This window comes from Mobula birostris, chromosome 3 (genome assembly GCF_030028105.1).
Source record: "Mobula birostris isolate sMobBir1 chromosome 3, sMobBir1.hap1, whole genome shotgun sequence".
Classification (NCBI taxonomy): Eukaryota; Metazoa; Chordata; class Chondrichthyes; order Myliobatiformes; family Myliobatidae; genus Mobula; species Mobula birostris.
The window spans coordinates 70,443,128-70,471,126 of NC_092372.1; the positions used below are offsets into that span (position 1 = coordinate 70,443,128).

General features: G+C 42.1%; 1 protein-coding gene across 1 annotated transcript in view; it reads right to left on the bottom strand.

The window, feature by feature from the left end:
- Positions 1 to 21,427, bottom strand: part of LOC140195115 (protein NOXP20-like) — a 38,977-nt gene extending 17,550 nt beyond the window's left edge. Inside the window, exons 1-6 of the mRNA XM_072252875.1 lie at positions 21,329 to 21,427; positions 12,346 to 12,753; positions 8,587 to 8,668; positions 7,619 to 7,735; positions 5,534 to 5,634; positions 3,204 to 3,338 (exon numbers count right to left, since the gene is read on the bottom strand). Of these exons, the coding sequence (XP_072108976.1) occupies positions 3,204 to 3,338; positions 5,534 to 5,634; positions 7,619 to 7,735; positions 8,587 to 8,668; positions 12,346 to 12,741 (831 nt within the window). The 5' untranslated portion in view covers positions 12,742 to 12,753; positions 21,329 to 21,427. The remainder of the gene's footprint in view (positions 1 to 3,203; positions 3,339 to 5,533; positions 5,635 to 7,618; positions 7,736 to 8,586; positions 8,669 to 12,345; positions 12,754 to 21,328) is intronic.
- Between the last annotated feature and the right edge of the window lie 6,572 nt (positions 21,428 to 27,999).

Below are 27,999 nucleotides of genomic sequence, written 5' to 3' on the forward strand. Positions count from 1 at the left end.
GAAGGCATTTGATTAGGTGCCACACATGAGGCTGTTTAAAATCCTATCATGATACAGGAAAGATATTGGCATGGATAGCAGAATGGCTGACAGGCAGGAGGCGGAGAGTGGGAATAAAAAGGGCCTTTCCTGGTTGGCTGCCAGTGAGTAGTGGTGTTCCTCAGGGGTCAGTATTGGGACTGCTACTTTTCACATAGTTTGTCAATGATTTGGATAATGGAATTGATGACTTTGTGGCAACGTTTGTAGCAGGACTTAAGACAAATTGGAAGAACGGGCAAAACAGTTGCAGGTGGAATACAGTACTGAAAAATGTATGATAATGCATTTTGGCAAAAGGAACAATAGTGCAGACTATTATCTAAATGGGGAGAAGGTTCAAACATCAGAGGTGCAGAGGGACTAGAAGTCCTCATGCAAGACTCCCAGAAGATTAATTTACAGGTTGAGTCTGTGGTAAAGAAGGCAAATGCAATGTTGGCATTTATTTCAAGAGGAATAGAATATAAAAGCAGGGAGGTAATGCTGATGCTTTCTAAGGCACTAGTCAGGCTGAACTGGGGAGTATTGTCAATAGTTTTGGGCCCCATATCTCAGCAAGGATGTGTTGTCATTGGAGAGAGTCCAGAGGGGGTTCACAAGGATGATTCTGAGAATGAAGGGGTTAACATATGAGGAGCGTTTGCCAGCTTTGAGCCTATACTCACTGGAATTCAGAAGAATGCGGGGGGTTTTCTTTGAAACCTACTGAATGTTGAAAGGACTAGATAGGGTGGATGTGGAGAGGATGTTTCCTATGGTGAGGGTGTCCAGAACTAGAGGGCACAGTCTCAAAATGAGGGTAATCCTTTGGAACAGAGGTTAGGAGAAAAGGAACTTCTTTAGCCAGAAAGTAAATCTGTGGAATGCTCTGCCACAGACTGCAGGGGAGGCCAGGTCCATGCATATATTTAAGGCAGAAGTTGATCATTTCCTGATCAGTCAGCGCATTAAAGGATATGGCGTACAGGTGTACGGGGTTGAGCAGGATCCGGGATCAGCCATGATGGAGTGGCGGGGCAGACTCGATGGGCTGAATGGCTTAATTCTGCTCCTACGCCTTATGGTCTTTATGGATTGTCTTGCTGCCACATGGTTGGCAGATTGGATATTTGCATTAATGAGGTGTACAGGTGTACCCAATAAAGTTGTCACGGAGTGTATATTAACAAAATAATTTTTAACAGTAGGGAAGTGAACACAGCTTTCAGCATGTCATTTTTAAAATGAACATTGGGAAACAAGCAGAAAATGGGGCTAACTATTCTAATCAATAGATGTGAATACTCCTTAACAATATTTTCACCCAAATTCCATCCTTTTACCCAGCAACTATCTGAAATGTAGCCAAGCTTCGTACCAAACTTGAAGATCAAGTTTATGATCATGTATTTGTGTCATAACCCACACAGCCTACACCCACCTCTGTTAAAATCACTCAATTCTTCACTGCCCTGCACCATTTGGTGCTCCAGTGCCTAATCCAGCTTTTGTTACCTCAAGATCTTACTCTCCTGATTGGTCTTTGTCATTCTCCTTTCTAAAGCTTCAGGTTGTTGAAAATCAAAGTTGCTGGTGAACGCAGCAGGCCAGGCAGCATCTCTAGGAAGAGGTACAGTCGTCGTTTCAGGCCGAGACCCTTTGACAGGACTAACTGAAAGAAGAGCTAGTAAGAGATTTGAAAGTGGGAGGGGGAGAGGGAGATCCCAAATGATAGGAGAAGTCAGGAGGGGGAGGGATGGAGCCAGGAGCTGGACAGTTAATTGGCAAAAGGGATATGAGAGGATCATGGGACAGGAGGCCTGAAATGTCGACTGTACCTCTTCCTAGAGATGCTGCCTGGCCTGCTGCATTCACCAGCAACTTTGATGTGTGTTGCTTGAATTTCCAGCATCTGCAGAATTCCTCATGTTAGGTTGTTGAAAATATTATTTTATTTTTAAATTCGATTTCTTTTTGACAAAGCTTTCTTTATTTTTTTGCTTACATCTTTACACCTGGATTGTTGCCAAGATTTTGTTTATTTTGCTTCTATGAAGTGGCATGAGATGTTCGTTTGCTTTACAGACATTACATAGATGGATGCAACAGATAGCTCTTGTTAAAAATGACAGCAATGTATCTTTTCAAATCATTTTATTCTTCAAACAAAATGATAGTCGGAGAAAGAGTGGGTCCCATTAGGCAGGGAGCTATATTGCCTCAGTTGTGGTGAGGACTATGTCTTCGTTGCGGGGCGGCCTGCTGCAGTCACCAGGGAGAGGAAACACAGGTAGTGTGGGAGAGAGCAGTGGCCTCAGAGGCACACTGGAAGCTGCACTGGGTTGGGGGCTGATCCCTCCCATCAGTGCTGCCCTCTGGTGTTCACTCAGTGGAAGAACAAGCTGGACCAGGACAACTTACCCCCAATTTACAGTCATGCTACTCAGGGACTTGGGCTATATTGTTTTTGTATTGTGACAATACGGTTTTCTGCAATCGTAACCATATACACCATTTGTGCTATGTGCAGTGTGGGGCTGGTAATGTGTTTTGTACCTTGGCCCCGGAGGAACGCTGGCCATATTCATTTATGGTCGAATGATAATTAAACTTGAACTTGCACTTGGAGAGAAGTCAATCTATGAATCTTGCTGACAAAACTGAAGGATGGTACAATCAATATGTTCAAGAGACATTTAAAACAGGCACGTAAACAGACAAGGCACAGAAGATGGGCAAAAGGCTCACTGAAGGATTTGGTGGGCTGAGGGCTTGTATCTGTGCTGTTTAACACTGACTATTTGCAGTGATTCTAGATCATGTAACACCAAGATCTCAAATAACTGTTGGGTTACTTCCATCAGTTACTGAAATTCTCTAAAAGGATGTTAGTAGTTATGTGATGGTCCAAGTAATAGTTCTGAGAAATTATGGACATCAGCAAGATGCAAAGATTCCAGCTTCTAGCAGAATATTGTAACGGTGTTCCTGTGTAACATGCCACATGTAATTAATTGTAAAATGATCACTTACTGTAGTTACAGAAACAAGAACAATTCCAACATGACATGCATTTGAAGTCTCTGTAAATGTTCTTAAGAAATCAATAAAACTGGTTTACACTTTTGAAATTTTGCTGTACATCTTTAAAAGGCAATCAGATGAGGCGTATTTCTAAATACCTGGGATAAGGTAGCAGTTCGATTTATTAATATCTTTGTTTTCTTGAATCCAGGATCATTTTCTGCAAGGACATTCATGGTTTTCTTGCCAATAAATTCTAATGCATCCAGGCCACCCGTGATTACAGTTTTACCCTAAATAAAGCAGAAGTGATATGAGTATTTGTAGACACTTGCCATTTTTACAATTCGTAAACTGTTGAATACCAGAGGGAGTCAGTTGTTGATTTGGTGGTAACACTCAGATCTTTTAAAAGTCAAGCTTAGAAATCCAGAATCTCAAACAGATTGACACTCCATTGTACAGGAAGTGGGGTCTTGCTGTGCATGATTTGGTTACCACACCCATTTCTAAACAGTAATTATACACCAAACATAATTGGGCTGCAAGAGGCTCCTCCTTGCAACTTGAAACTTGTTTATCTGTTATACCTGGGATATTTGCAGTGCCTTTCAGCATAGACTATTGCAGAGCATTGATTTAATTACCTACCATTCCCTGTGGGTGGTGGGGTGGAGCTACTTCTCTACAAAAGGAGGTGTAAGGCACTCCTTCTCTCTGCTAGTCTGCAGGTCACCCTTGGGGCAAGGTGTAGCACCTGCTTAGCCCCTCCGATCAGGGTCATGTAAAGCCACAGGAGCAGGTGGTGGATGGTTGTATCGGCAGCTGGTGCACATCACAAGTCTTGTTTATGCAACCACTGATGCCAGGCAATCTATGAAGTGTATTGATAATGGCTGAGGTCACCCATTTTGTAAAGACACTGCCCAGAAGAAAGCAATGGCAAAACACTTCTGTAGAAACACTTGCCAGGAACAATCATGGTTATGAGACCATGATCATCTACGTTAGAAAGATGATAATGAGGATCACCATTCCTTGCTTCCCTTTAATATCATCTATGGGCCCCACATTTACCTTCAATCGCCCTCTTCATTTTTGCACATGCACACAAGTGCTTGCCGTTTCTTTCAATGATACTTGCCAGCTTTCCTCTCAATCATTTGTTCCCCCTTTTTGAAGCTTTCTGATCTCTTGCTGTTGGTTCTCAGAAATTCATGGAGTTTTGGTGTGCCACTCACTTCTGTCTCTTTGCATGTATTCTATAGTTGGTTTACTTTTCTAGTCCATTCCAAGAAACTATCTTTGTACTTGCCCTTCTTTAAATGGAGGACTCTGATTTAGGATCGCAGGTCTTCCTCCTCAAACTCTATCTGGAATTCTACCATGTTATAATCACTACTCCATTAGAAATTCTCAACTACGAGATCCTTTATCACCCCCCCCCCCCACACCTCATTACACATGACCAAAACTAAAATGACCTGTTCTTGGTGAGGTTCTATAATATACCACTGTAAAAAAATAATCTGTGATGTACTCCACAAATACCTCTTCCATGGTAGTCCTGCCAGTTTGACTAAAGTTACCCATGATGAATGTATTTACCTTTTCATAACTCCCCATTTATGCTTTGCTTTACAAGGATGTAACCAGGACTCAAGGACCTGAGTTATAGGGAAAGGTTGAATCGGTTAGGGCCTTATTCCCTACAGCGTAGGAGAATGAGGGGAGATTTGATAGAGGTATATAAAATGATGAGGGTTATAGATTGGCTTAATGCAGGTGGACATTTTCCACTGAGTTGGGTGAGACTAGGTCATGGGTTAAGGGCGAAAGGTGAAATGTTTAAGGGGAACATGAGGGGAAACTTCTTCATTCAAAGGGTGGTGGAACAAACTGCCAGGCGAAGTGGCAGATGCAGGGTTGATTTCAACACTCAAGAGAAATTTGGATAGGTACATGGATGGGAGAGTTATGATGGGCTATGGCCCAGGTGCAGGTCGATGGGACTAAGCAGATTAATAGTTCAGCACAAACTAGACGGGTCATAGAGCTTGTTTCTGTGCTGTAGTAGTTTGTGACTATGATTCCAGGGGAGGGAACATTTTGGCTGCCTATAGACTATTCCTATCCAAGTCTTCTCTCCCCCAGCTATTCCTTACTTGCAATGTAGCCAATACCACATCATGATCCACTACATTGACTCTTTCTGTTTTGGTACCCCATCCCCTTTCGCATTCCGTCTTTCCTTCTGGAACATGAATGACCTGGAATACTGAATTCCCAGTCCTAACTAGCTTGCATTTGTTACCGTTTCTGGCATCTTCCATCTTATTACAAACGTCAAGTGCACTCAGATAAAAAGACATTTTCTCCTTATCTGGATTCAATTCTGGCCACACTTGCTTATAATTTCTGTCGTACTTTGATTTTCATTCACTCCTTCATGGCTGCCCATGTTAATTAAGTGTCTGACTTGTCTTACCGTGCTGTGAACTACATTAGAAATGGTTGACAACATGCCACGAGACCCAGCTGTGGGAGAAGAGTGTGTCACATCTGCAGAATGTGCTTCTTCTTGTGTATCTAACCGGGAAATTAAAAATATACTAAAAACAGTTATTTGGGAACAAAAGGGCACAAAATTGTATCTCATTTCTTAGATTAATCCCGTAATAAAGCTGAAATCCCCCTCTATTTCTCTCTCTGAACTTCTTCCTGCTTGACACCAGGAATAGCATAAAATTAAATTAGTACCAGTCAACTTTATTTTCAAAATGCTTTCATCTCTGATGCACATTATTGAAGTGAAAACTTCAACTTGACATCTTTCATTAAAGAACTTCTCTCATTATTATCTGTCATTATCACTAAAATGCAACCAAACACAATTATTAGTTGGCTTTCCTTTTACCAAAAGCAACAATAAATATCTTGTAGCTCTTTGAGAAGTTCTATAGTTCACTTGCTCACATTCTACTATCTGATGGATTTATACAATTACATAAAAATATTACAAATACCCAGCAATCTATTCTACACTGGATAGACCTTGCTTTTTAAATTTGTCACCAGGAGGTCACACAACTTCCACTAAACTATCATTTGTCAGAGCCCCAAGTTGAAATCAAAATTAGAATGTTCAGCAGTTCAAACAAACTCCAGTCCTGGTCAGATCACTATTGGAAAGCATGTAATATTTATTTTATTAACAAGTTATACTGTGGTTGAATACATCCAAACCGTCAAAGCCAATCACAATGACCTTGAAAAAACTAGCGTATTACCAAAATCCTATCTTCTGCCAGTTTAATCTACCATACAATGTGACAGAGATCTGTGTAATTCTTATTAATAAAACAGGGAGTTTTAATCCCAGTACGAACATATTGCTCACTTTTTGGAGGTTTGTCAATTTGTACAGATTTTGGATCAATCTGTAGCTAGAAATGGAAAATACCAATTTATCTAGGACTTGCTTCTGATACCCATTTCCCCAGGTCAGTAACTAGATTAGTTTCAAACACTGACGAGATGTGCTGACAATGAAGACATCAACCCTCCCCAAATTACAGTCTATGTTTCAAGAGTGGAGTTTAACTTGGATTCAACAACAACTCTAATATATGTCATAATTAGAGCTGCGCAAAAATGATTGAATTTATTTATTTTAGTAAAGATATAAAAGTAGTGTCAGTTTGCAATTATCAATGAGGAGGAAGTGGGTTAAGTGTGGAGTGCAAGCTTTCTGAAATAATAATTTTTTGGTGGAAAAGGGAAAACATAAGATTAAGATTAGCATTATTTGTCAAACGTACATTGAAAAATACAGTGAAATATGTTGTTTGCATCAAATCAAATCAAATCAGCAAGGATTGTGCGAGGCAGCCCACAAGTGTCACCACACTTCTGGTGTTAACACAGCAGGTCCACAACTTACTAACCCTAACTTTACATCTTTTTGGGATGTGTGAGGAAACTGAAGCACCCAGAGGAAACCCACACAGTTACAGGGAAAACGTGCAAACTCCTTACAGACAGCAATAGAGGTCAAACCCTGGTCTTACAGCTGGCATGGTAAAGTGTTGTGCTAACTGCTACACTTCTGTGTTGGCCTGAACTAAAAATCTCACTGAAACTGTAAAAGACCTCATAAACTGCTTCCTCGTCATCTTTTGTTGACAAATACTAGAACCATGAATCAGTACAAATTAAATATAATTGGAAAAACTATAGAACTAGTCTCTACATAAAAGGTAACAGCACAATATATGCTACTTCATCATGTTCAAGAACTTTGACAAGTATATTTTACAGATGAAATAAGATGGGTAAAAATTTAGAACAATTTCTGGTGTGTTAAGCTCCATGAATTTAACTCTTCCTTTCCTGCTCCTCAGTGAATTATTTAACTAAGTCCCATGCCTGAGTGCACCTTACACCCTGAAGACATCGACTCAGTACAGAAAATGGGTGAAAAAGGTACTAAATATCATGAGAATAAAGAAGAAATAAGTGACATCAAGAAGGAGAACAGCAAAGAGAAAAAAATTGGTTATTTTTCAGCTACCTGATGCTAAGGCAACTTCATCTGTCTCAGCTAGTTTCCTCTCCTCAGAAGTGGGGGCACCACCATGTATTTTGAGAGATGCTTCTGCCTTTTCCTTCACAGTGTTCAATCCATGACCTACAATTAAGTGTTAAATTATTTGAGGCACATACTAAAATAAGGCTTTTTCAGAATAAATAAAGAAGTAGCAAGCATAACCAACAAAGCTCAAAAGCACGGCCTTCACTAAGAATCACCGCGGAACTTCCACATCAGCCCTACCTTTTTGTCCTATCTTCATGCTCCTTCAATACCATTGTGATTGAATCCAATGATCTTAATCAGATCACTCTCAGGTAGAAAGTACCAGAATTCCAAAGATTCATAAACTCAAAATATTTTTTCTCATCCTACATTTCATCAACTATAACTATGACACCCCTTCCCAGTCTAGACTCAAGCCAGTCAAAGCCCTTTACCAATATAATACAATATTAATTTCCATTTGGAATAATCAGAAGTCATATTGTTTGAGGGACCAACAGTTGATTAATTTTAACTATAGGTGAAAAAATTGAAGGCTTATTCCTCATCTCCATAATCTTATCAACAAGTATATTTACCAATCCATATAGCTGTCTTGCATCATCTATTGTGACTACCAAGTGACGCAAGTTCCTAGCTCCTAATCTTTTATGCTCAACTTATCTGTATATGAAACATTGAGTACAATTTGAATTCTCATTACTTTGAGACATTTCATTCATATGTTAACTTGTAAAGTAATTGTTCTCCTCTGGAAACTTATATAATCAAAAAACAACCTGAAATGTCGACTGTATCCTTTTCCGTAGATGCTGCCTGGCCTGCTGAGTTCCTCCAGCACTTTGTATTGTTACTTGGATTTCCAGCATCTGCAGATTTTGTTTTATTCATAATCAACTAACATTTACATTTTCCAGTCAATGAATAACAACCATAACACTCACCAACGGTTGCTGTAGCTGTGGAAATCAGAGATTTTCCCCAAGCTCCCCAGGATCCCCAAGAACTTTTATTTGAGAGGGAAACCTGCAAAATTGATCCATGATAGAAAAGGTTTACCCAATGCAACATCAGATTTTTATTTGAGATCATTTGACATGGCTCAACATGTAATGAAATCCCATCTTAATAAAATGATTGTTAATAAAATGATTGTTACTGGTTATCTTAGCCAATTTTTCAAACGTGCACTCACTTGACAAGGTTCCACAGCAGATTTAAAGGCATTCAGGTCAGTGAAAAATTTTATACTCAAATATGCTTCTGCAGAATCCTGGTCTCTGATCATGAATGTCAGTATACCAGACATCCCACCCTGCAAAAACTCATTTCAGGGAGGTAGCACCAACAATTCGCGGGAGATTCCTGGAACTTCCGGGAGAGGTGGGACGTCTGCAATAGAGTAGCTCCTTAGCAGCTAGCCAGCTAGTTTAAATAACGTTAGCTATGCTAATGAACGAATGACACCTGTTAAACTCACCTCAACATGTCTTTTACAGTCTTAACCCACCATGGGCAATAGAAAAGTCACTGTTGCAAACAGTGCAGCGAGCAACACTGTCATTATTTTTGACCCCTATTAGGCCGGGGTACATTTTAGTGTAGTCTGGGGTGACGTACGTTTTATATTTTCTTTTTTTGGAACACTCTGCCATGGTGTGCTCTCACTCTCTCTCTCTCGCGGTCGCTCTCTCTCATGGTCGCTCTCTCACTCTCTTTCTCTCGCACTCTCTCTCTCATGGTCACTCTCTCTTGCTCTCGCTCTCTCTTGCTTTCTCTCTCTCTCAAAAGAATTGATTTCTGGGATATTGTATATAATTTGCAGGCATCAGGGAGACACTATTAATATGCGGGAGACTCCCAGAACTTCTGGGAGAGGTGGGATGTCTGGTATACAATGAAATCTATTTTATGTGGGTGACGGTCAACGGTTATGGGCTCACTGCTTGTTGCAATGAAGACCTGCACATTATAAACAGTCATATCTCAAGAAAAACTGCTCTAATGTTCCTGCAGCACCATTTTAAGCATTACTAAATGGCAATCACTCAACAATTCTCAGTTCTGGATCTGAAAGCACTCTACTGTCACAGATGCTCTCCACTTGCATGGTAGCATGCATCTAAACAGTCCATGAACCCATGAACACTCCCTCTTTATTCCTCTATTTTGCCCTACCTACTTTTGCAACTTATACTAATTGTTTGGCTTTGCACTGTATTGCTGTTGCAAATTAGCAAATTTTATGTAACTCATCCGTGATAATAAATCTGATTCTGATGGAAAAGGGTACTCTGGTCCACTGCCAAGCACACATTTACACTCCTGTGGAAGGAATTCTTCTTTATTCTCTCCAGATTCTACCGCTCTCCTACACATCTGGGGAAATTAACAATGGCCAACTAATTTACCAACCTACACATCTTCGGGACACAGTAGGAAACTGGAACACCCAGCGGAACTCATCCAGTTAAATGGAGAATGTGCAAACTGCAAAAGATCTGGACTAGAGTAAAGGATTAAACCCAGGTTTCCGAAAAATGTGTATTTGATCCTATGGATTTCAACAGGCCACAGGCATAAAATATTCATAATGTAATATAATATAAAATGTAGTCAGAAACCTTTGTTAGAAAGCACTGAGGGAGTTGCAGCGAGATGCTAGAATGACAGCAGTGCTACATGTGCCATTCCACGTGAATATGGAGTTCGGTGGTTTTAACAATAGGTGCGGGGAAATATTTTTATAATTTCTCATCTGGAATGTAGCCTCATAATGAGTTGGTAACTCCAGTGAAATTACTTGGCCTCCTGAAGCACCACTGCAAGCACAACACCGGTGTTTGACGAGCAGGAATCCAATTCAGGATTGTGATTTTTAACAGGAGACAGGAAATTGCTGAAGTCCATTTGCTCAAGGTCGGCGGGGAAGGGGATGGAAGGAAAAATGAAAGATTACAAGGCAATGTTAGATTAAATGAAACTAGATTTGTTCGTGATTGGTGGGGTTTTATTTTAAAATCAAGACCTCTCGGCCGTGAAAGTACTACAGTCAGGGGAGGGTGATCTGATCAGTCAGCAAAAGTTGTGTCTTACTGGACCATTAGCAGGTTGGCACCGGCCACCATTATAACCTAAGCTCGGAGTGTTGACGGATAGAGGAAGTGAAGGGTATCATGGTATTAGATATTACTTTGTCATTGACACCATGGTAGTGTAGGGGTTAGCGCAACACCATTACAGCTCAGGGCATTGGAGATTGGAGTTCAATTCCAGCGTCCTCTGTAAGCAAGTTTCTATGTTACTTCCAGTGTGTGAGTGGATTTCCTCCTGGTGCTCTGATTTTCTCCCACAGTCCAAAATTGTATCAGTTAGTAGATTAACTGCAGATTGGAAACTGTCCCATGATTAAGCTGCAGTTAAAATGGTGTGTTACTGGGTGGCGCGTCTCAAAGGGTGAGAGGGGTCTGTTCCATGTCGTAGCTCTAAATTAATAAATACATTTAACTCAAGTAAGAGAATTTCATCACAGTATAAGGAATTCTTATTTATTAAGGTCCTTAGTCAGAATTTCTGCATCACCAGCAAGTATTCAACAACTGCTGCAAACATAAGTAGGCAGAGAAGATGCTGGTCAAGCATTTGGTATTTGTGAACATATTTGACAAGGGAAGAAGGAGAAAACTGTATCTTTTCCGCCCTGATAGCTACACAATAATACTGCTGAAAACTAAACACAAATACTTAACAAATTAAGAGATGACTAGATTAGATGAGGAAGTTTGTCTCTTCAAATCTACTATTCCTCTGAATATACCCTGAAACCCTTTATCAATGGACACTTTTGCCTAATATTGAGTTTTCTTAAATTGCAGAGATAAGAGAAAATAAAAGGAATGTTTGCGATGTGACACAGATCAAAGTTGTCAAGGTAATAATTACATAACAAATAGGAACTAGAGAAAGATTAAACATTTAAAGCTAAAAAGTACAGACAAATCTGGAAAGAAGAAAAGTAGTTTACTTGAAATAGTTAAAGTCTGAGATAACACCCAAGGATTGCAACCCATTCTGTCATAGAGGTGTGGGAAGGGGGTGGCGGGTGGATTGAATGCGTGGCAGAAAACAAAATTACCTGCTTATGAGAGCATTATTTAGTTAACAGAATTTACCTTCATAAAATTAATAAGCATGCTACTATTATAAGGAACCTATAGAATTATTCCCACACTGTGTGCAATTGTTTGGGCTTATTTAAAAACTTCAATGTTCTGGATTGAATCAAAGAGCCAAACAAGCCTTTAGATGTTTAGCAACTAATATTCCATAATATAAATTAAACTTTAACTGTGAAAAACATGATGGAACTTCTTTTCATTGCATGAGATACTCAATATGTTGGCTATATAGAACAACTAATTGTATTGCATACTAAGTGCAAACTTAACTACACCAATAATTTATTTAAATACTTATTTGATAACTTAACAGCTATAAGATAACTTGCACAACCAGAGTTTGGATAATACTTAGTCATCAGCAAACACATTTGTAGCCATTCTGAAACCCGCTGCACAAGAAGAATCAGTGACGACATAATATGAATGTGCCCTGAACAGAATCTGACTTTAGCCACCTAGCTGGTATTGAAAACTGGTTCTATTCTGATCACTTATAATTTATCTTTTGAACACATCACATACCTCTGTGACATTTTCCTCTGCTGGTGTATGTTCGTCCAATATCTGCGGTCTGCTGGATTCTGTGTCAAGACTTATAACCTCATTATTTTCAGTGGATATAGCCTTAAACGACTCTTCAGTGGACAATGGATCTTCTGATAAAGTTGCTTCTTCCAGGCCACTCTGTTTTCGCTCAACCACAGCCCCAGTCTTGGGTACAATTTCTTGATGTGAGCTCTTATCATCAACTGGGACATGACTGAGATCATAATCTGAAGGATCACTCAATTGAGAAGATATGGTATCTGTTGAAATTCTTGTGCTATTTCCATTTGCTGTATTGGACCCATCTTCAATTGATACATTTTCTATTGCAGCTGAAATATCATCCTTGGTGTTACCTTCTGCCTCAGACATTGTTAATCATATCTATAAAATAAAATGTTAATCATTACTACTCACATTTATTCTCATCATTTCATTCCCAAACAAATGTTAGAAGCAAGTATTTGAACAGCCTGATATCTGCATAACTATCCAATATTCCTTAGTTAGCAAGAATTTTCAAACTCTGGCACCTAGTAATATTTACCTGGACCCACTAAAAAATTCCCACAATCAGATATTCTTAGCTAGTGTTTGACAAAAGTTCCTGCACCACACTGCTTTCAAGGCAGATTACTTAGTAAGTGCTCAAATATGGTTCCCTTTAGAGACAAAGCTGGCACTCAAGAGAATAGGGTTATAGACAATAGACAACAGGTGCAGGAGTAGGCCATTCGGCCCTTCGAGCCAGCACCGCTATTCACTGTGATCATGGCTGATCATCCACTATCAGTATCCAGTTCCTGCCTTATCCCCATAACCTTTGATTCCGCTATCTTTAAGAGCTCTATCAATCTCTTTTTTGAAAGCATCCAGAGACTTGGCCTCCACAGCCTTCTGGGGTAAAGCATTCCATATATTCACCACTCTCTGGGTGAAAAAGTTTTTCCTCAACTCTGTTCTAAATGGCCTACCCCTAATTCTTAAACTGTGGCCTCTGGTTCTGGACTCACCCATCAGCAGGAACATGCTTCCTGCCTGCAGCGTGTCCAATCCCTTAATAATCTTATATGTTTCAATAAGATTCCCTCTCAGCCTTCTAAATTCCAGAGTATACAAGCCCAGTCGCTCCAATCTTTCGACATATGACAGTCCCGCCATTCCGGGAATTAACCTTGTGAACCTACGCTGCACTCCCTCAATAGCAAGAATGTCCTTCCTCAAATTTGGAGACCAAAACTGCACACAGTACTCCGGGTGTGGTCTCACCAGGGCCCTGTACAGCTGCAGAAGGACCTCTTTGCTCTTATACTCAATTCTCCTTGTTTTGAAGGCCAGCATGCCATTAGCTTTCTTCACTGCCTGCTGTACTTGCATGCTTGCTTTCAGTAACTGATATACAAGAACACCTAGATCTCGTTGTGCTTCCCCTTTTCCTAACTTGACTCCATTTAGATAATAATCTGCCTTCCCGTTCTTACCACCAAAGTGGATAACCTCACATTTATCCACATTAAACTGCATCTGCCATGCATCTGCCCAATCACCCAGCCTGTCCAAGTCACCCTGCATTCTCATAACATCCTCTTCACATTTCACACTGCCATCCAGCTTTGTGTCATTGGCAAATTTGCTAATGTTACTTTTAATTCCCTCATCTAAATCATTAATATATATTGTAAACAGCTGCAGTCCCAGCACTGAACCCTGCGGTACCCCACTGGTCACCGCCTGCCATTCCGAAAGGGACCCGTTAATTGCTACTCTTTGTTTTCTGTCAGCCAGCCAATTTTCAATCCATGTCAGTACTCTGCTCCCAATACCATGTGCCCTAATATTGTGCACTAATCTCCTATGTGAGACTTTATCAAAGGTTTTCTGAAAGTCCAGGTACACTACATCCACTGGCTCTCCCCTGTCCATTTTCATAGTAACATTCTCAAAAAATTCCAGAAGATTAGTCAAGCACAATTTCCCCTTTGTAAATCCATGCTGACTCGGACCAATCCTGTTACTACTATCCAGATGTGTCGTAATTTCATCTTTTATAATTGACTCCAGCATCTTTCCCACCACCGACGTTAGGCTAACCGGTCCCTGTTTTCTCTCTTCCTCCCTTCTTGAAGAGAGGGACAACATTAGCCACCCTCCAATCCACAGGAACTGATCCTGAATCTATAGAACACTGGAAAATGATTACCAATGCATCCACGATTTCTAAAGCCACCTCCGTAAGTACCCTGGGATGCAGACCATCAGGTCCCGGGGACTTATCAGCCTTCAGACCCAACAGCCTATCCAACACCATTTCCTGCCTAATATAAATTTCCTTCATTTCATCCATTACCCTAGGTCCTTTGGCTACTATTACATCTGGGAGATTGTTTGTGTCTTCCCTAGTGAAGACAGATCCAAAGTACCTGTTCAACTCGTCTGCCATTTCCTTGTTCCCCGTAATAAATTCACCCGCTTCTGTCTTCAAGGGCTCAATTTTGGTCTTAAATATGTTTTTCCTTTTCACATACCTAAAGAAGCTTTTACTATCCTCCTTTATATTCTTGGCTAGTTTACCTTCGTACCTCATTTTTTCTCTGCGTATTGCCTTTTTAGTTACCTTCCGTCGCTCTTTAAAAGTTTCCCAGTCCTCCGGCTTCCCACTCGTCTTTGCTATGTTATACTTCTTCTCTTTTATTTTTATACTGTCCATTACTTCCCTTGTCAGCCATGGCCTCCCCTTACGATCTTTCTTCCTCTTTGGAATGAACCGAACCTGCACCTTCTGCATTATTCCCAGAAACACTTGCCATTGCTGTTCCACTGTCATCCCTGCTAGGGTATTGTTCCATTGAACTTTGGCCAGCTCCTCCCTCATAGCACCATAGTTCCCTTTGTTCAACTGTAATACTGACACTTCCGAGTTTCCTTTCTCCCTCTCAAATTGTAGATTAAAACTTATCATATTATGGTCACTACCTCCTAATGGCTCCTTTACCTTGAGGTCCCTGATCAAATCCAGTTCATTGCACAACACTATATCTAGAATTGCATTCTCTCTGATAGGCTCCAGTACAAGCTGTTCTAAGAATCCATCTCGGAGGGACTCCACAAACTCCCTTTCTTGGGGTCCAGTACCAACCTGATTCCTCCAGTCTACCTGCATGTTGAAGTCCCCCATAACAACTGTAGCATTACCTTTGCGACATGCCAATTTTAACTCTTGATTCAACTTACACCCTACATCCAGACTACTGTTTGGGGGCCTGTAGATAACTCCCACTAGGGTCTTTCTACCCTTAGAATTTCTCAGTTCTATCCATACTGACTCTACATCTCCTGATTCTATGTCCCCCCTTGCAAGGGACTGAATATCATTCCTCACCAACAGAGCCACCCCACCCCCTCTGCCCATCAGTCTGTCCTTTCGATAGGACGTATACCCTTGAATATTCATTTCCCAGGCCCTGTCCACTTGAAGCCATGTCTCTGTTATTCCCACAACATCATACTTACCAATTTCCAACTGTGCCTCAAGCTCATTCACTTTATTTCTCATACTCCGTGCATTCATATACAATACTTTTAATTCATTACTCCCCTCACCTCCCATATCAATTCCTATTTCACTTGGCCATACTGTACGATCCCTTCTTGAGCTTTCTGCTCTGTTGATTCTGCTGTCTTTCTTAACTTTTCTTATTCTCACTTTCCCTTTATCTCCATCCTTATGTTTCCAGTTCGTCCCCTCCCCCCCACTACTTAGTTTAAATACACCCATGTTGCAGAGGCAAACCTGGCTGCCGGAATGCTGGTGCCCCGCTTATTAAGGTGCAACCCGTCCCTTTTGTACAATTCATCCTTACCCCGAAACATACCCCAGTGGTCCAAGAATGTAAATCCTAACTTCCTGTACCAGTTCCTCAGCCACACATTCAGATCCATTATCTCCCTGTTCTTGACCACTCCAGCATGGGGAACTGGAAGCAAACCGGAGACAACCACCCTGGAAGTCCTGCTTTTCAGCCTTCTTCCGAGTTCTCGGAAGTCGCGCTGTAGAATGTCTTTCCTCTTCTTCCCCATGTCATTTGTGCCGACATGCACCACCGCTTCCGGATGTTCACCTTCACTCTTGAGGATTCCCTGCAATCGGTCCGTGACATCCTGGATCCCGGCACCAGGGAGGCAACACACTATCCTTAAGTCTCGCCTGCTGCCACAGAAATCCCTTTCTGTACCTCTCACTATGGGTTGTGAGACAGGAAGGTGTTTTAAGAGACAAGAAAATCTACGGATGCTGGAAATCCAAGCAACACGCACAAAATGCTAGAGGAACTCAGCAAGCCAGACAGCCTCTATGGAAAAGAGTAAACAGTTGACGTTTCTGGCTGAGACCCTTCATCAGAGTCGTGCAAGACTTTATGATAGTGAATTATGTACCCTTAGGTCTTTCAGCTTTTTGAGCACCTTCTCCCCTGTAACAGTAACTTCACTCACTTCTCTTCCTTCAAACCATTTAACATCCGGCACACTGCTAGTGTCTTCCACAGTGAAGACTGATGCAAAATACTCATTTAGATCATCTGCTATCTCCTTATCCCCCTGTTATTATTTCTCCGACCTAATTTTCTAGCAGTCCTACATCCATTCTTATCTTTCTTATTCTTTACATACTTGAAAAAGTTTTTATATTCAGCTTGACAGTGTTGCTAGCTTGCTTTCATATTTCATCTTTTCCCTCTTAAAGATTCTTTCGGTTGCTTTCTGTAGGTTTTTAAAAGCTTCCTAATCCTCTATCTTCCTGCTATTTTACTTTGCTCTTTTGCTTTTACATTAGCTCTGACTTCCCTTGTCAGCCGTGGTTGTACTATTTTGCCATTTGAGTATTTCTTTGTTTTTGGAACACACTATTCTTCACCTTCTTCATTTCTCCCAGAAACTCAAGACATTGCTGCTCTGCTGTCATCCCTGCCAGCATCTCCTTCCAATTTACTGTGGCCAAATCCTCTCTCATACCACTGTAATTCCTTTACTCCACTGAAATACTGCAATGTCAGACTTTATTTTCTCCCTATGAAATTTCAAGTTGAACTCAATTATACCGTGATCACTGGCTCCTAAGGGTTCCTTTATCTTAAGCTCTCCAATTGCCTCTGGTTCATTACATAACACCCAATCCAGTATAACTGATCCCCTAGTAGATTCAACGACAAACTTCTCTGAAAAGCCATCTCACAGACATTCAACAAACTCACTCTCTTGGGATCCATTACTAACCTGATTTTCCCAATCTACCTGCATGCTAAAATCTCCCATGACTATCCTAACGTTGCCCTTTTGACATGCTTTTTCTACTTCCTGTTGTAATCTGTAGTCCATATCTTAGCTACTGTTTGGAAGCCTGTACATATCTGCCATCCGGGTCCTTTTATTTACCCTGTTTCTTAACTCAACCCAGAAGGATTCAACATCCTCTGATCCTATGTCACATTTTTCTACTGATTTGATGCCATTATTTACCAGCAGAGCCACGACACCCCCTCTGCCTACCTTCCTATCCCCCTGATACAATGTGTAACCTTGGACATTCAGCTCCTAACAATAGCCGCCCTTCATCCACGATTCAGTTATGGCCACCTCATACCCAACAATCTGTAAAAGTGCAACAAGATTTCTTCACAGTATTTCTTACACTGCACGCATTGAGATATAACATTTTGAGTACTATTTTCACTACCCCTTTTGATTCTGCACCACTATTTCACTGATACTCAACCTGTTGACTGTAATGTCGTCATATCATCTGCCTGCCCTTCCTGACAGCCTTACTGCACACTATCTTTTTATTTAACCATCCGTCCTATCCTGAGTCCCTTCACTCCAGTTCCCACCCCCCTGTCAATTACGTTTAAACCCTCCCCAACTGCTCTAACAAAACCTGCCTGTGAGAACATTGCACACCGCCCACTCACCCCACCCCCGGTTCAGGTGCAAATCATCCATTTTGTACTGGTCATACCTCCCCTAGAAGAGATCTCAATGATCCAAGAAACTGAAGCCATGCCCTCTGAACCAGCTTCTCAACCATGCCATCCAAATCATCCTGTTTCTACCCTCACTGGCATGTGGCACAGTAGTAATCCAGTAATTACTACCTTGGAGGTCCTGCTTCTCAGCTTTATGCCTAGCTCTCAAAATTCTCTCTTCAGGACCTCTTTGCCCTTCCTTCATATGTCATTGATACCAATATGTACCAAAATATCTGGCTGCTCTGCTTCCTTCTCCAAAATGCTGTGGACACGATCCGAGATGTCCCTGACCTTGGCACCTGGGAAGCAACATATCATCTGGGTAACACACATCAAAGTTGCTGGTGAATGCAGCAGGCCAGGCAGCATCTCTAGGAAGAGGTACAGTCGACGTTTCAGGCCGAGACCCTTCGTCAGGACTAATCTGGGTGTCCCGTTCAGGTCCACAGAACCTCCTGTCTGTTTTCACTCATGAAAAAAAATCTTTAACATTAGTTTGCGTCAAAACTACTTCAAGCATCTTGATGTGCAGAAAGGTAAGTAGGAGAATTTTCCTCACTCTGAAGCTCCTCAGTTGCTTTCACATGATGGAATGCGAAGCTGAGATGCCCCAGTAGCACAGCAAAACTGGGGATTGGTACATGGTCATCTAAAAACACACAGAAGGTTCCACATGTACTTGGGAGAGGCTTAACTGTATCATCTGTTGCAAAGAAAATGCAAGACTTATGATTAGAAGTAGTCCAAGTGATCGATTTTAAGGAATGTGTTAAAAGCAGAGTGCGGGTAGAGAACCAGAACTTATAGGAAAGATACACCAAAGTCTGGGGTTTTTGTTGTTGATAGTTATTGATGGTCAAGCTATTGATATCAGTGATGCTCTCAAGGATATAATCAAAAAAAAACTATCTTGGCGGGTTTCAGGCTTGGACATAGTAAGAGAAAAAGGAGAGAATTCTTAAATGTTTGAAGGGGAACTGATGTGGCACACAAAGTAAAGATCCAAATCTCATTTCCCAATATTTGGCCTGAAGCCTTCTATATCATAGCATCTCAAATGATCAACAACTACTTCTGAAAACTACCTTTCCTCACTACTCCTTTGGGCAGCAAGTTCCAGGTTTCGGTCATCTGCTGGGTGAAAGAAATTCCCCAAGATGGACCTTGTACAAGATCCCACTGTACCTCAGTATTTCCTAACCATTGTTCTGTCCATCAATGCCATTCTGTAGCCAAAGATAACTCACTATCTACAGCAGAACCAGTATTTGGAAATATATTGTTCATACTTTCTACATTCATATGCATCTTTCCTTTATATAACAGACTACAAGGTCCCAGGACCGATCCCCTGTGGTATAGATGGAAGATCAGGCACCTGGTTGAGCAGTGTTAAAACATCCTCTAGCTCAACATCTGTACAACTTAAGGGCTGATTGTTGACAAGGAAGGAGGAGATGGTTGAACATGCACTAGTCTATATTAGTGGATCAGTGGTGGAGAGAATCTGCAGCTTTAAATTCCTGGGCTTAACATATCAGATGAACCATCTTGGGCCCAACACATGGATGCAATCACAAGGAAGAGGTGTCAGCATCTCTACTTTCTTAGGAGGTTAAGGAGGTTCAGTTTGTCACCACAAACTAACAAACTTCTATAAGATGTACTGTTGGAAGTATTCTGACTGGGTGCATCATGGTCCAATGTGGCAATTTTAATGCACAGGAACACAAGAAGCTACAGAGAGTAGCGGACTCAGGCCAATATACAATGGACACATCCTTCTCCACTATCAGTAATACCTACAGGAGGTGCTGCCTCAAGAAGGCAAAATTCATCATGGTCCACCAACTGGACCAGGAGATCTTCTCACAGGTACTACCAGGCATAACGTACAGAAGCCTGAAGTCCTATGCACTAGGTTCAAGAACAACTATTTCTCTTCAACCATTTGATTCCTGAACCAACTGTCACAACCCTTATCACTAGTCTAGAAACACTATAACCACTTTGATCATTTTGCACTAAAATTGACCTTTTGTTTTGATTGTGTTTTACTTGTAAGACTGTGTATTTTGTGTTTTACTTGTGAATGCTGCTTCGGTAAAGCTATGTGTCTCTGATGCTGCTGCGAGTTTTTCCAGTGCACCTTGTGCATATGACAATAAACTCAACTTTGTCTTTGGTACACAACTGTTCATAAGCTTTCACTGCAAAAACAATCTCCTTCATCGACCCCTGTCCGTATTACTGAGCTAATTTCAGATCCACTCTACCAAATTGCCACGAATCTTACCGCTTGGACATGTCAAAGGCCTTAATGAAGTTCACGTAAACTACATAACCGCAGTACCTTTAACACATTAATCATCTCCTTGAAAATGCATATTAGACAGGATCTTCTCTTAACAAAACCAAGCGGATTATTCTGATAACGCCTTACTTCTCCAAGTATAGATTAATCCAATAATTTCACACCACTTTTAAGAATCTGTTTTATGCCTGCTACGGCATTTACTAAAATAAGCCTCCTTTTTTGTTTCCAGATCTGGTTTTTTCGCAGGAGCTCCCGAAATCTCCATCCTTGCTTCTCACAGCAGGGATAAAGAGCCTCGCTGCTTTAGGTCCATCGCTTCGTAAACTGCAGCACATCTATTGCAAAACTTGTAAAGGCGAGAGTTTCTGCCTCTGCTCCCAGAGTTTTGCACACACCTATCCCCCTCGGGGTGAGAAATATTCTGTGGTGCGGTTCGGGAGCCGATCAGCTGGACTGCAAACCGCCTGGAGTTTAAAACTCCTCCGCTCTGGACTTCGAAGCGTCGGAGGGGGGTGCACGCCGAGCCGAGGGTCTAACCCCGGGCTGTGACCGTGGCCTCCCACCGTCGTCCGTTAGCAGTTTAAACCCTCCGCCCTGCTGTGGCGGGCTCAAGACTCACCTGCCGGCACACCCGCTCGCTGCCGCCACCGCCTCACCCTTCTCAGGGCCGCCACGTCGACAGCCAAGCCCCATCCTGGGCCCGGAACCTCGGGCTCAGCACGGCACAACCCACCGGAAAGCAGTATCGCATCCAATAGGGATCGGGCCGGCCCTGCGCTGGGTTTCAGCGCGACGTTTCGAACTAATCGCTCATGGGGGAGGCAGGTTCAATACCTCACCTGGCAACACACACAAACTGCTGGAGGAACTCGGCAGCATTGGCAGCATCCGTGGGAATGAATGAACAGTCCACATTTGGGCTCGAGACCCTTCTTCAGGACTGGAAAGGAAGGGGGAAGACGACAGAATGAAAAGGTTTGGGCGGGGGGTGGCAAGTGTTAAAGAGGTCAGAGGCTCATGGGGTAGTTGGTAAGGACAAAAGGAACTCAGCGGGTAGATGGGGTGGGTGCAGATGTACAGGGAATGGAGGAGATGTGGGTGATCAATGGTGAGGAAGGAAAGCCCTTCCAGGTGAGGCAACCCTTCACCTCCAGATTTGCTGGGGTCATCTTTTGCATCCGGTACACCCTTCTACATTGGTGAGACCCTTCATAAATTGGGGCACCGCTTAGTCAAGCACCTCTGTTCCATCCGCCTACAGCAGAACTTCCCAGTGGCCAATCATTTTACTTCCAATTCCAACTCCCATTCCGACAAGTTGGTCCACGGCCTCCTTTTGTGCCATGTTGAGAATATAAGCAACACCCTAGATTCTGTCTGGGTAGCCTCCAACCAGTTGGCATGAATATCGATTTCCCCTTCTGGTTAAACCCCCACCCCACCTCTAGGTAACCCTTCTCATTCACTTTCTTCTATAGTGCACTCTTCTCCACTCTCAGATTTCTTCATCTCCAGTTCTTTACCTTTCCCACCCACCTGGCTTCTCCTATCACCTTCTAGTTATCCTGCTTCCTCTCCCCCATCTTTTTTATTCTAGGAACTTTCCCCTTCCTTTCCAGTCCTAAAGAAGGGTCTTGCCCTGAATCATCAACTATTTGTTCATTTCCATGGATGCTGCCTGACCTGCTGAGTTCTTCCAGCGTTTCGGGTGTTGCTTTGGATTTCCAGCATCTGCAGGATTTCTTGTATTTAGGTTCAATAATACATGTACTGGTCCTGGGCAGGGTAATGGGTTCAGCTGGCTCCTAGTTTTGTAGGTTGCAGATTCACTCCCATTCCTAGTCAATTTAATTCCTTTTGATGAATACCCGCAAGCCAGTGCTTCATGCAGTATGTTGAAGGGTTGAGAGTATTGATAGGAGGGATTGATATTGACTAGGAATTAATGTTTAGTTGCATCGGGACCAAATGGAAGCCAATCTATAACCTATAGTGCAACACACACAAAATGCTGGAGGAACTCAGCAGGCCAGACAGCATCTATGGAAAAGAGTATAGTCAAAGTTTCAGGCCGAGACCCTTCAGCAGGATTGGAGAGAAAAAAAAGATGAGTAGATTTAAAAGGTCAGAGGAAGGGAGAGAGAAAGACGAGGTGATAGGTGAAACTGGGAGCGGGTGGGATGAAGTAAAGAACTGGGAAGTTGATTGGTGAAAGAGACAGGGCTGGAGAAGGGGGAATCTAATAGCAGAAGACAGAAGACCATAGAAGAAAGGGGGGGGGGAAGAGCACCAGAGGGAGACAAGGTGAGAGATGGAAAAGGGGATGGGGAATGGTGAAGGAGAGGGGGTGGGGATGGGGGCATTACCAGATGTTCGAGAAATCGATGTTCATGCCATCAGGTTGGAGGCTACCCAGACAGAAAAAAGGCGTTGTTCCTCCAGTCTGGGTGTGGCCTCATCGCGACAGTAGAGGAGGCCATGGATTGATATATTGGAATAGGAATGGGAAGTGGAATTAAAATGGATGGTCACTGGGAGATCCCACTTTTTCTGGTGAAGCAATCTCCCAATCTACGTTGGGTCTCACTGATATACAGGAGGCCACACTGGGAGCACCGAACGTCGTATATGTCCCCAGCAGGCTCACAGGTGAAGTGTCACCTCACCTGGAAGAACTGATTGGGGCCCTGAATGGTAGTGAGGGAGGAAGTGTAGGGGCAGGTGCAGCACTAGTTTTGCTTGCAAGGATAAGTGCCAGGAGGGAGATCAGTAGGGGGGACGAATGGCCAAGGGAGCTGTGTAGGGAGCGATCCCTGCGGAATGCAGAAATAGGGGTGGGAGGGAAAGATGTGTTTGGTGGTGGGATATAGTTGAAGATGGTGAAAGTTCTGGAGAATTATGTGCTGGATGCAGAGGTTGGTAGCTGTGAGAGTCCATGGGTTTATAATAGACATTAGTAGATAAGCTGCCATCAGAGACAGAAACAGGGAAATCGAGAGAGGGGAGGGAGCTGTCAGAAATGGACGAGGTAAATTTGAGGGCAGGGTGGAAGTTGGAGGCAAAGTTGATGAAGTTGACGAGCTCCATGTGGGTGTAGGAAGCAGTACCAATGCAGTTGTCGATGTAGCGTCGGAAAATTGGTGGTGGTCAACAGTGTAGGCTTAGAACGTAGACTGTTCCATGTAGTCGACACAAAGTCAGGCAGAGCTGGGACCCATGTGAGTGCCCATGGCTACACCTTTAGTTTGAAAGAAGTGGGGGGGGGCATTACCCTTCTCTCAATTCCTTGGATTTCCAGCATCTGCAGATTTTCTCTTACTAATGGCCTAGTGTACCCATTCGTCTCTCCTTGTGACTCATTTAATTGATAGCTCTTCTCTGAATCACCATACAAGAGATTCTGCAGATGCTGGAAATCTGGAGCAATACATCCAAAGTGCTGGAGGAAGCCAATGGACCAGGAGGTATCTATGGTGGGAAATGAACAGTCGTGACCCTTCATAGGACTGGGAAGGAAGGAGTCAGAAGCCAGAATAAAAAGGTGGGGAGAGGGGAAGGGGCACAAGTTGGCAGTTAATTAGTGAGTCCAGGTCAGGTGTTGAAAGGGAAAGATGTGAGACGCTGGGAGTGATGGTTGGATTTCTGAATCAATACGTTGTTAAGTCCCATTAATAGACTATGGAAACCTAAATCCAGGCTGTTATCCCAACGCTTAAGAGAAGCTGGAGATTGGGTGTTAACTCTCATTTAATATCTCTATATTTCTTTTTGAACAAGCTTGACTACACACTTTGTGCATTTCAAAAAGCTTTCTGGGTTATGAACTCACAACATACAAGCATTTGGGATGAATTTGCCAGCCGCTCAGGGCTGCGGGCATCTTCTGTCTCCTAAGAACTTGGTTCATGGCTGCATTTGTGACTTATGAACTGTCAGGTTGGGAACAGAAACCTTCTATAATGTTAGTCTGACTTGTAATTGGCTGCAAAGTGATCTGATATTGTGATATGAACTATATATTTATAAACATTTACTTCCTGGTCTTGTTTTTACATATTCATTGTTCCTGAAGCCACCGTTGGTGGAAACATTAAACTGAACTTCCGCTCTGGAATTTCCTCTTACTCTTGAGACACTCCCAGAAAATTAGACTTTGACATAGAGTTACTTGTCACAAGACATCTAGCTTAGTAATCAGTGAGTTTCTGACATCTGGGTACCGTCATGGAAGAGGGAAGCATGCAGTGGATCTTAAGGATCCCATAAAAGCAATCATTTTCTGTGAAAGGACTAAGCCTAATACTTGTGACTGTGGGGAAAAAGGCTTTGGCCATTGGGTGGAGACAGTAGTATAAGATTTCTGCAATTCCTATTTTCCAGTGGAACAGAAGAATCAGAATCAGGTTAATTTACGCTGATACAAATCATGAACAGTGATGTTTTGCGGCAGCAATATAGTGTTCTCCTACAGATGTCTGGGGGAGAGCATTTTGCCGGGTTGCGTTAGTGCCTAGTATGGAGGCTCCAATGCACAGGATCAAAAGAGGTTGCAGAGCCGGCCAGCTCCAGCAAGGGGAATAGCCTCCTCAACATCAAAGACAACTTCAAAAGGCAGCGCCTCAAAAAGACAGTGTGCATCATTAAGGGTCCTCACCGTCCAGGACATTCTTCTTCTCATTACTACGACAGGAGCCAGAAGACACACACTCAGCATTTCAGGAAACTTCTGTCCCTCCACCAATACATTTCTGAACAGTCCATAAACACCACTTCACTAGTTTGCTCTCTTTTCGCACATTTTATACATTGTAATTTGTAATTTTTTAATGTTTTGCATGATACTGCTATCACAAAGCAACAAATTTCATAACATAAGTCAGTGATAATATACCTTATTCTGATTCTGATTCTTGTGTTCCAAGAGGAATATTATTGCATGGATCTTACACCACTGTCTACTCCCAGTGGCTAGAGCATTTCTCCCTCATCACAAAGAAAATACTCTCTGTCAAGAGTTGCCCTCTACACCATATGACAAATACAAGAAAGATGCAAAGAATGGCAGCAGCCACTAGTCACCTTCTATCTCAAAAAAACATTTGTCCAAAAACCTATCAGTGAGATGATGCCTTTCAGTTTGTCATTTTACAAAACTGAATATAGCATTTCCATGATCCTTATAACAAAAGAATGATAATGGAGAACCATCTGGAAATATAATATAGCTGTCAAAAAGTTTGTTCTAGAGGCTGGTTGTAAGAAACTTCTTAAAGGAAGAGTCAGATATCCAGTACGTCGTATTGAAAAGACAGGCAGGTAGGTAGAGGGGGTGGGATGACTTTGTTGGGAAAAAAATGAAAGAAGTACATAGGATCAGATAAGAATTCTTATGAGTAGAGTGGAGAAACTGCAAGCGTAAGAAGACCCTGATGGGAGTTCTATACAGGACTCTGAAAAGTAGCCAGGACATGGGATACAAACCAAAAGAGGAGATAGAAAGGCAAGTAAAAATGGCAATGTAATAATGGTCGTGGGGAATTTCAATATGCAGGCGGACTGGGAAAATCAGGTTGGTGCTGGATCCCAAGAGAGGGAATTTGTAGAATGATAGTGAAGCTTGTGGTTCTGGATTGGGTGTGGTGTAATGAACCATATTTGATTATGGCGCTTAAGGTAAAGGAATGCTAATAAGGCAGTGATTATAATATTTCATAGAATTCACCCTGTGGTGTGAGATGGAGAAGCTAAAATTGGATGTTTTGCTATACAGTAAAGGTAATTACAGCAGCGTGAGAGAGGAGTTGGCCAAACTTGATTGGAAGGGGACACCAGCAAGGATGATGGTAGAGCATTAATGGCTGTTGTTTTTCAGGGCAATTCGGAAGACACAGGACTAGTTCATCCCAAAGAAAAAGAAACATTCTAAAGGAAGGATAGGGCAACTGTGACTGATAATGGAAATCAGAACAGCATAAAAGCAAAAGAGAGGGCATGCAATATAGCAAAAAATTAGTGAGAAACTATAAAATTGGGAAGCTTTTAAAACCCAACAGAAAAATCAACTAGAAAGGCAATAAGAAACGAAAAGATGAAGCCTCAGCTACCCAATAATGTAAAAGAGGATACCAGCATTTTTTCATATATATATAAAGAGTAAAGGAGAAGCAAGAGTGGACATTATATTGCTGGAAAATGATGCTGAATAATTAGTGCAGTGCACACAACATGCTGGAGGAATTCAGCAGGCCAGGCAGCATCTAGGAAAAGAGTACAGTCGATATTTCAGGCCGAAATCCTTCAGCAGGACAGTTAGTGTAATTAGTAATGACAACACAGAAATGGCAGGCAAACTGAATAAGTAGTTTGCGTCAGTCTTCACTGTGAAAGACACCAGCAGCATGCCAGGAGTTCAGGAGTGTCAGGGGGCAGAAGTGAGTGTAGTTGCTTTCACTAAGAAGAAGGTGCTTGTGAAACGGAACGGTCTGAAGATAGAGAAGTCACCTGAACCAGATGGACTACTCTCCAGGGTTCTGAAAGAGGTGGCTGAAGAGACTGTGCAGGCATCAGTATTGATCTTTCAGGAAGCATTATATTCAGGAACGGTTCCGGACGACTGAAAATTGCAAATGACACTCCACTCATTAAGAAGGGAGGGAGGCAAAGACAGTAAATTATAAGTAAGTTAGCTAGACTTCAGTAGTTGGCAAGATGTTAGAGTCCATCATTAAGGGTGAGGTTTTGGGGTACACTTGGATGCACACAATAAAATAGGCTAAAATCAACATGGTTTCCTTAAGGAGAAACCTTGCCTGACAAATCTATTGAAACTCTTTGAGGAAATAGCAGGCAGGATATACAAAGGGGAGTCAGTGGATGTTGCTTACTTGAATTTTTAGAGGACTTTCACAAGGTGCTGTAAATGAGGCTGCTGAACAAGTTAAGAGCCTATAGTATTATAGGATGGGTACTGGCGTGAACAGAAGATAGTCTGTCTGGCAGAGGCAAAGAGTGGGAATAAGGGGGGCCTTTTCTGATTGGCTGCCGTAGTGTTCCACAGGAGCTGGTGTTGGGTCTGCTACTTTTCACATTATATGCTAATAATCAAGATGACAGAATTAATGACTTTGTGGTCAAGTCTGGAGATGATACAAAGATAGGTGGAGTGGCAGGTAGTGTTGAGGAAAAAGGTAGTCTGCAGAAGGACAGACATTTGAAGAATGCCAAAGATTCTAAATCCAGTTGGATTATAGTTCAGAAACATAGAAAACCTACAGTACAATACAGGCCTTT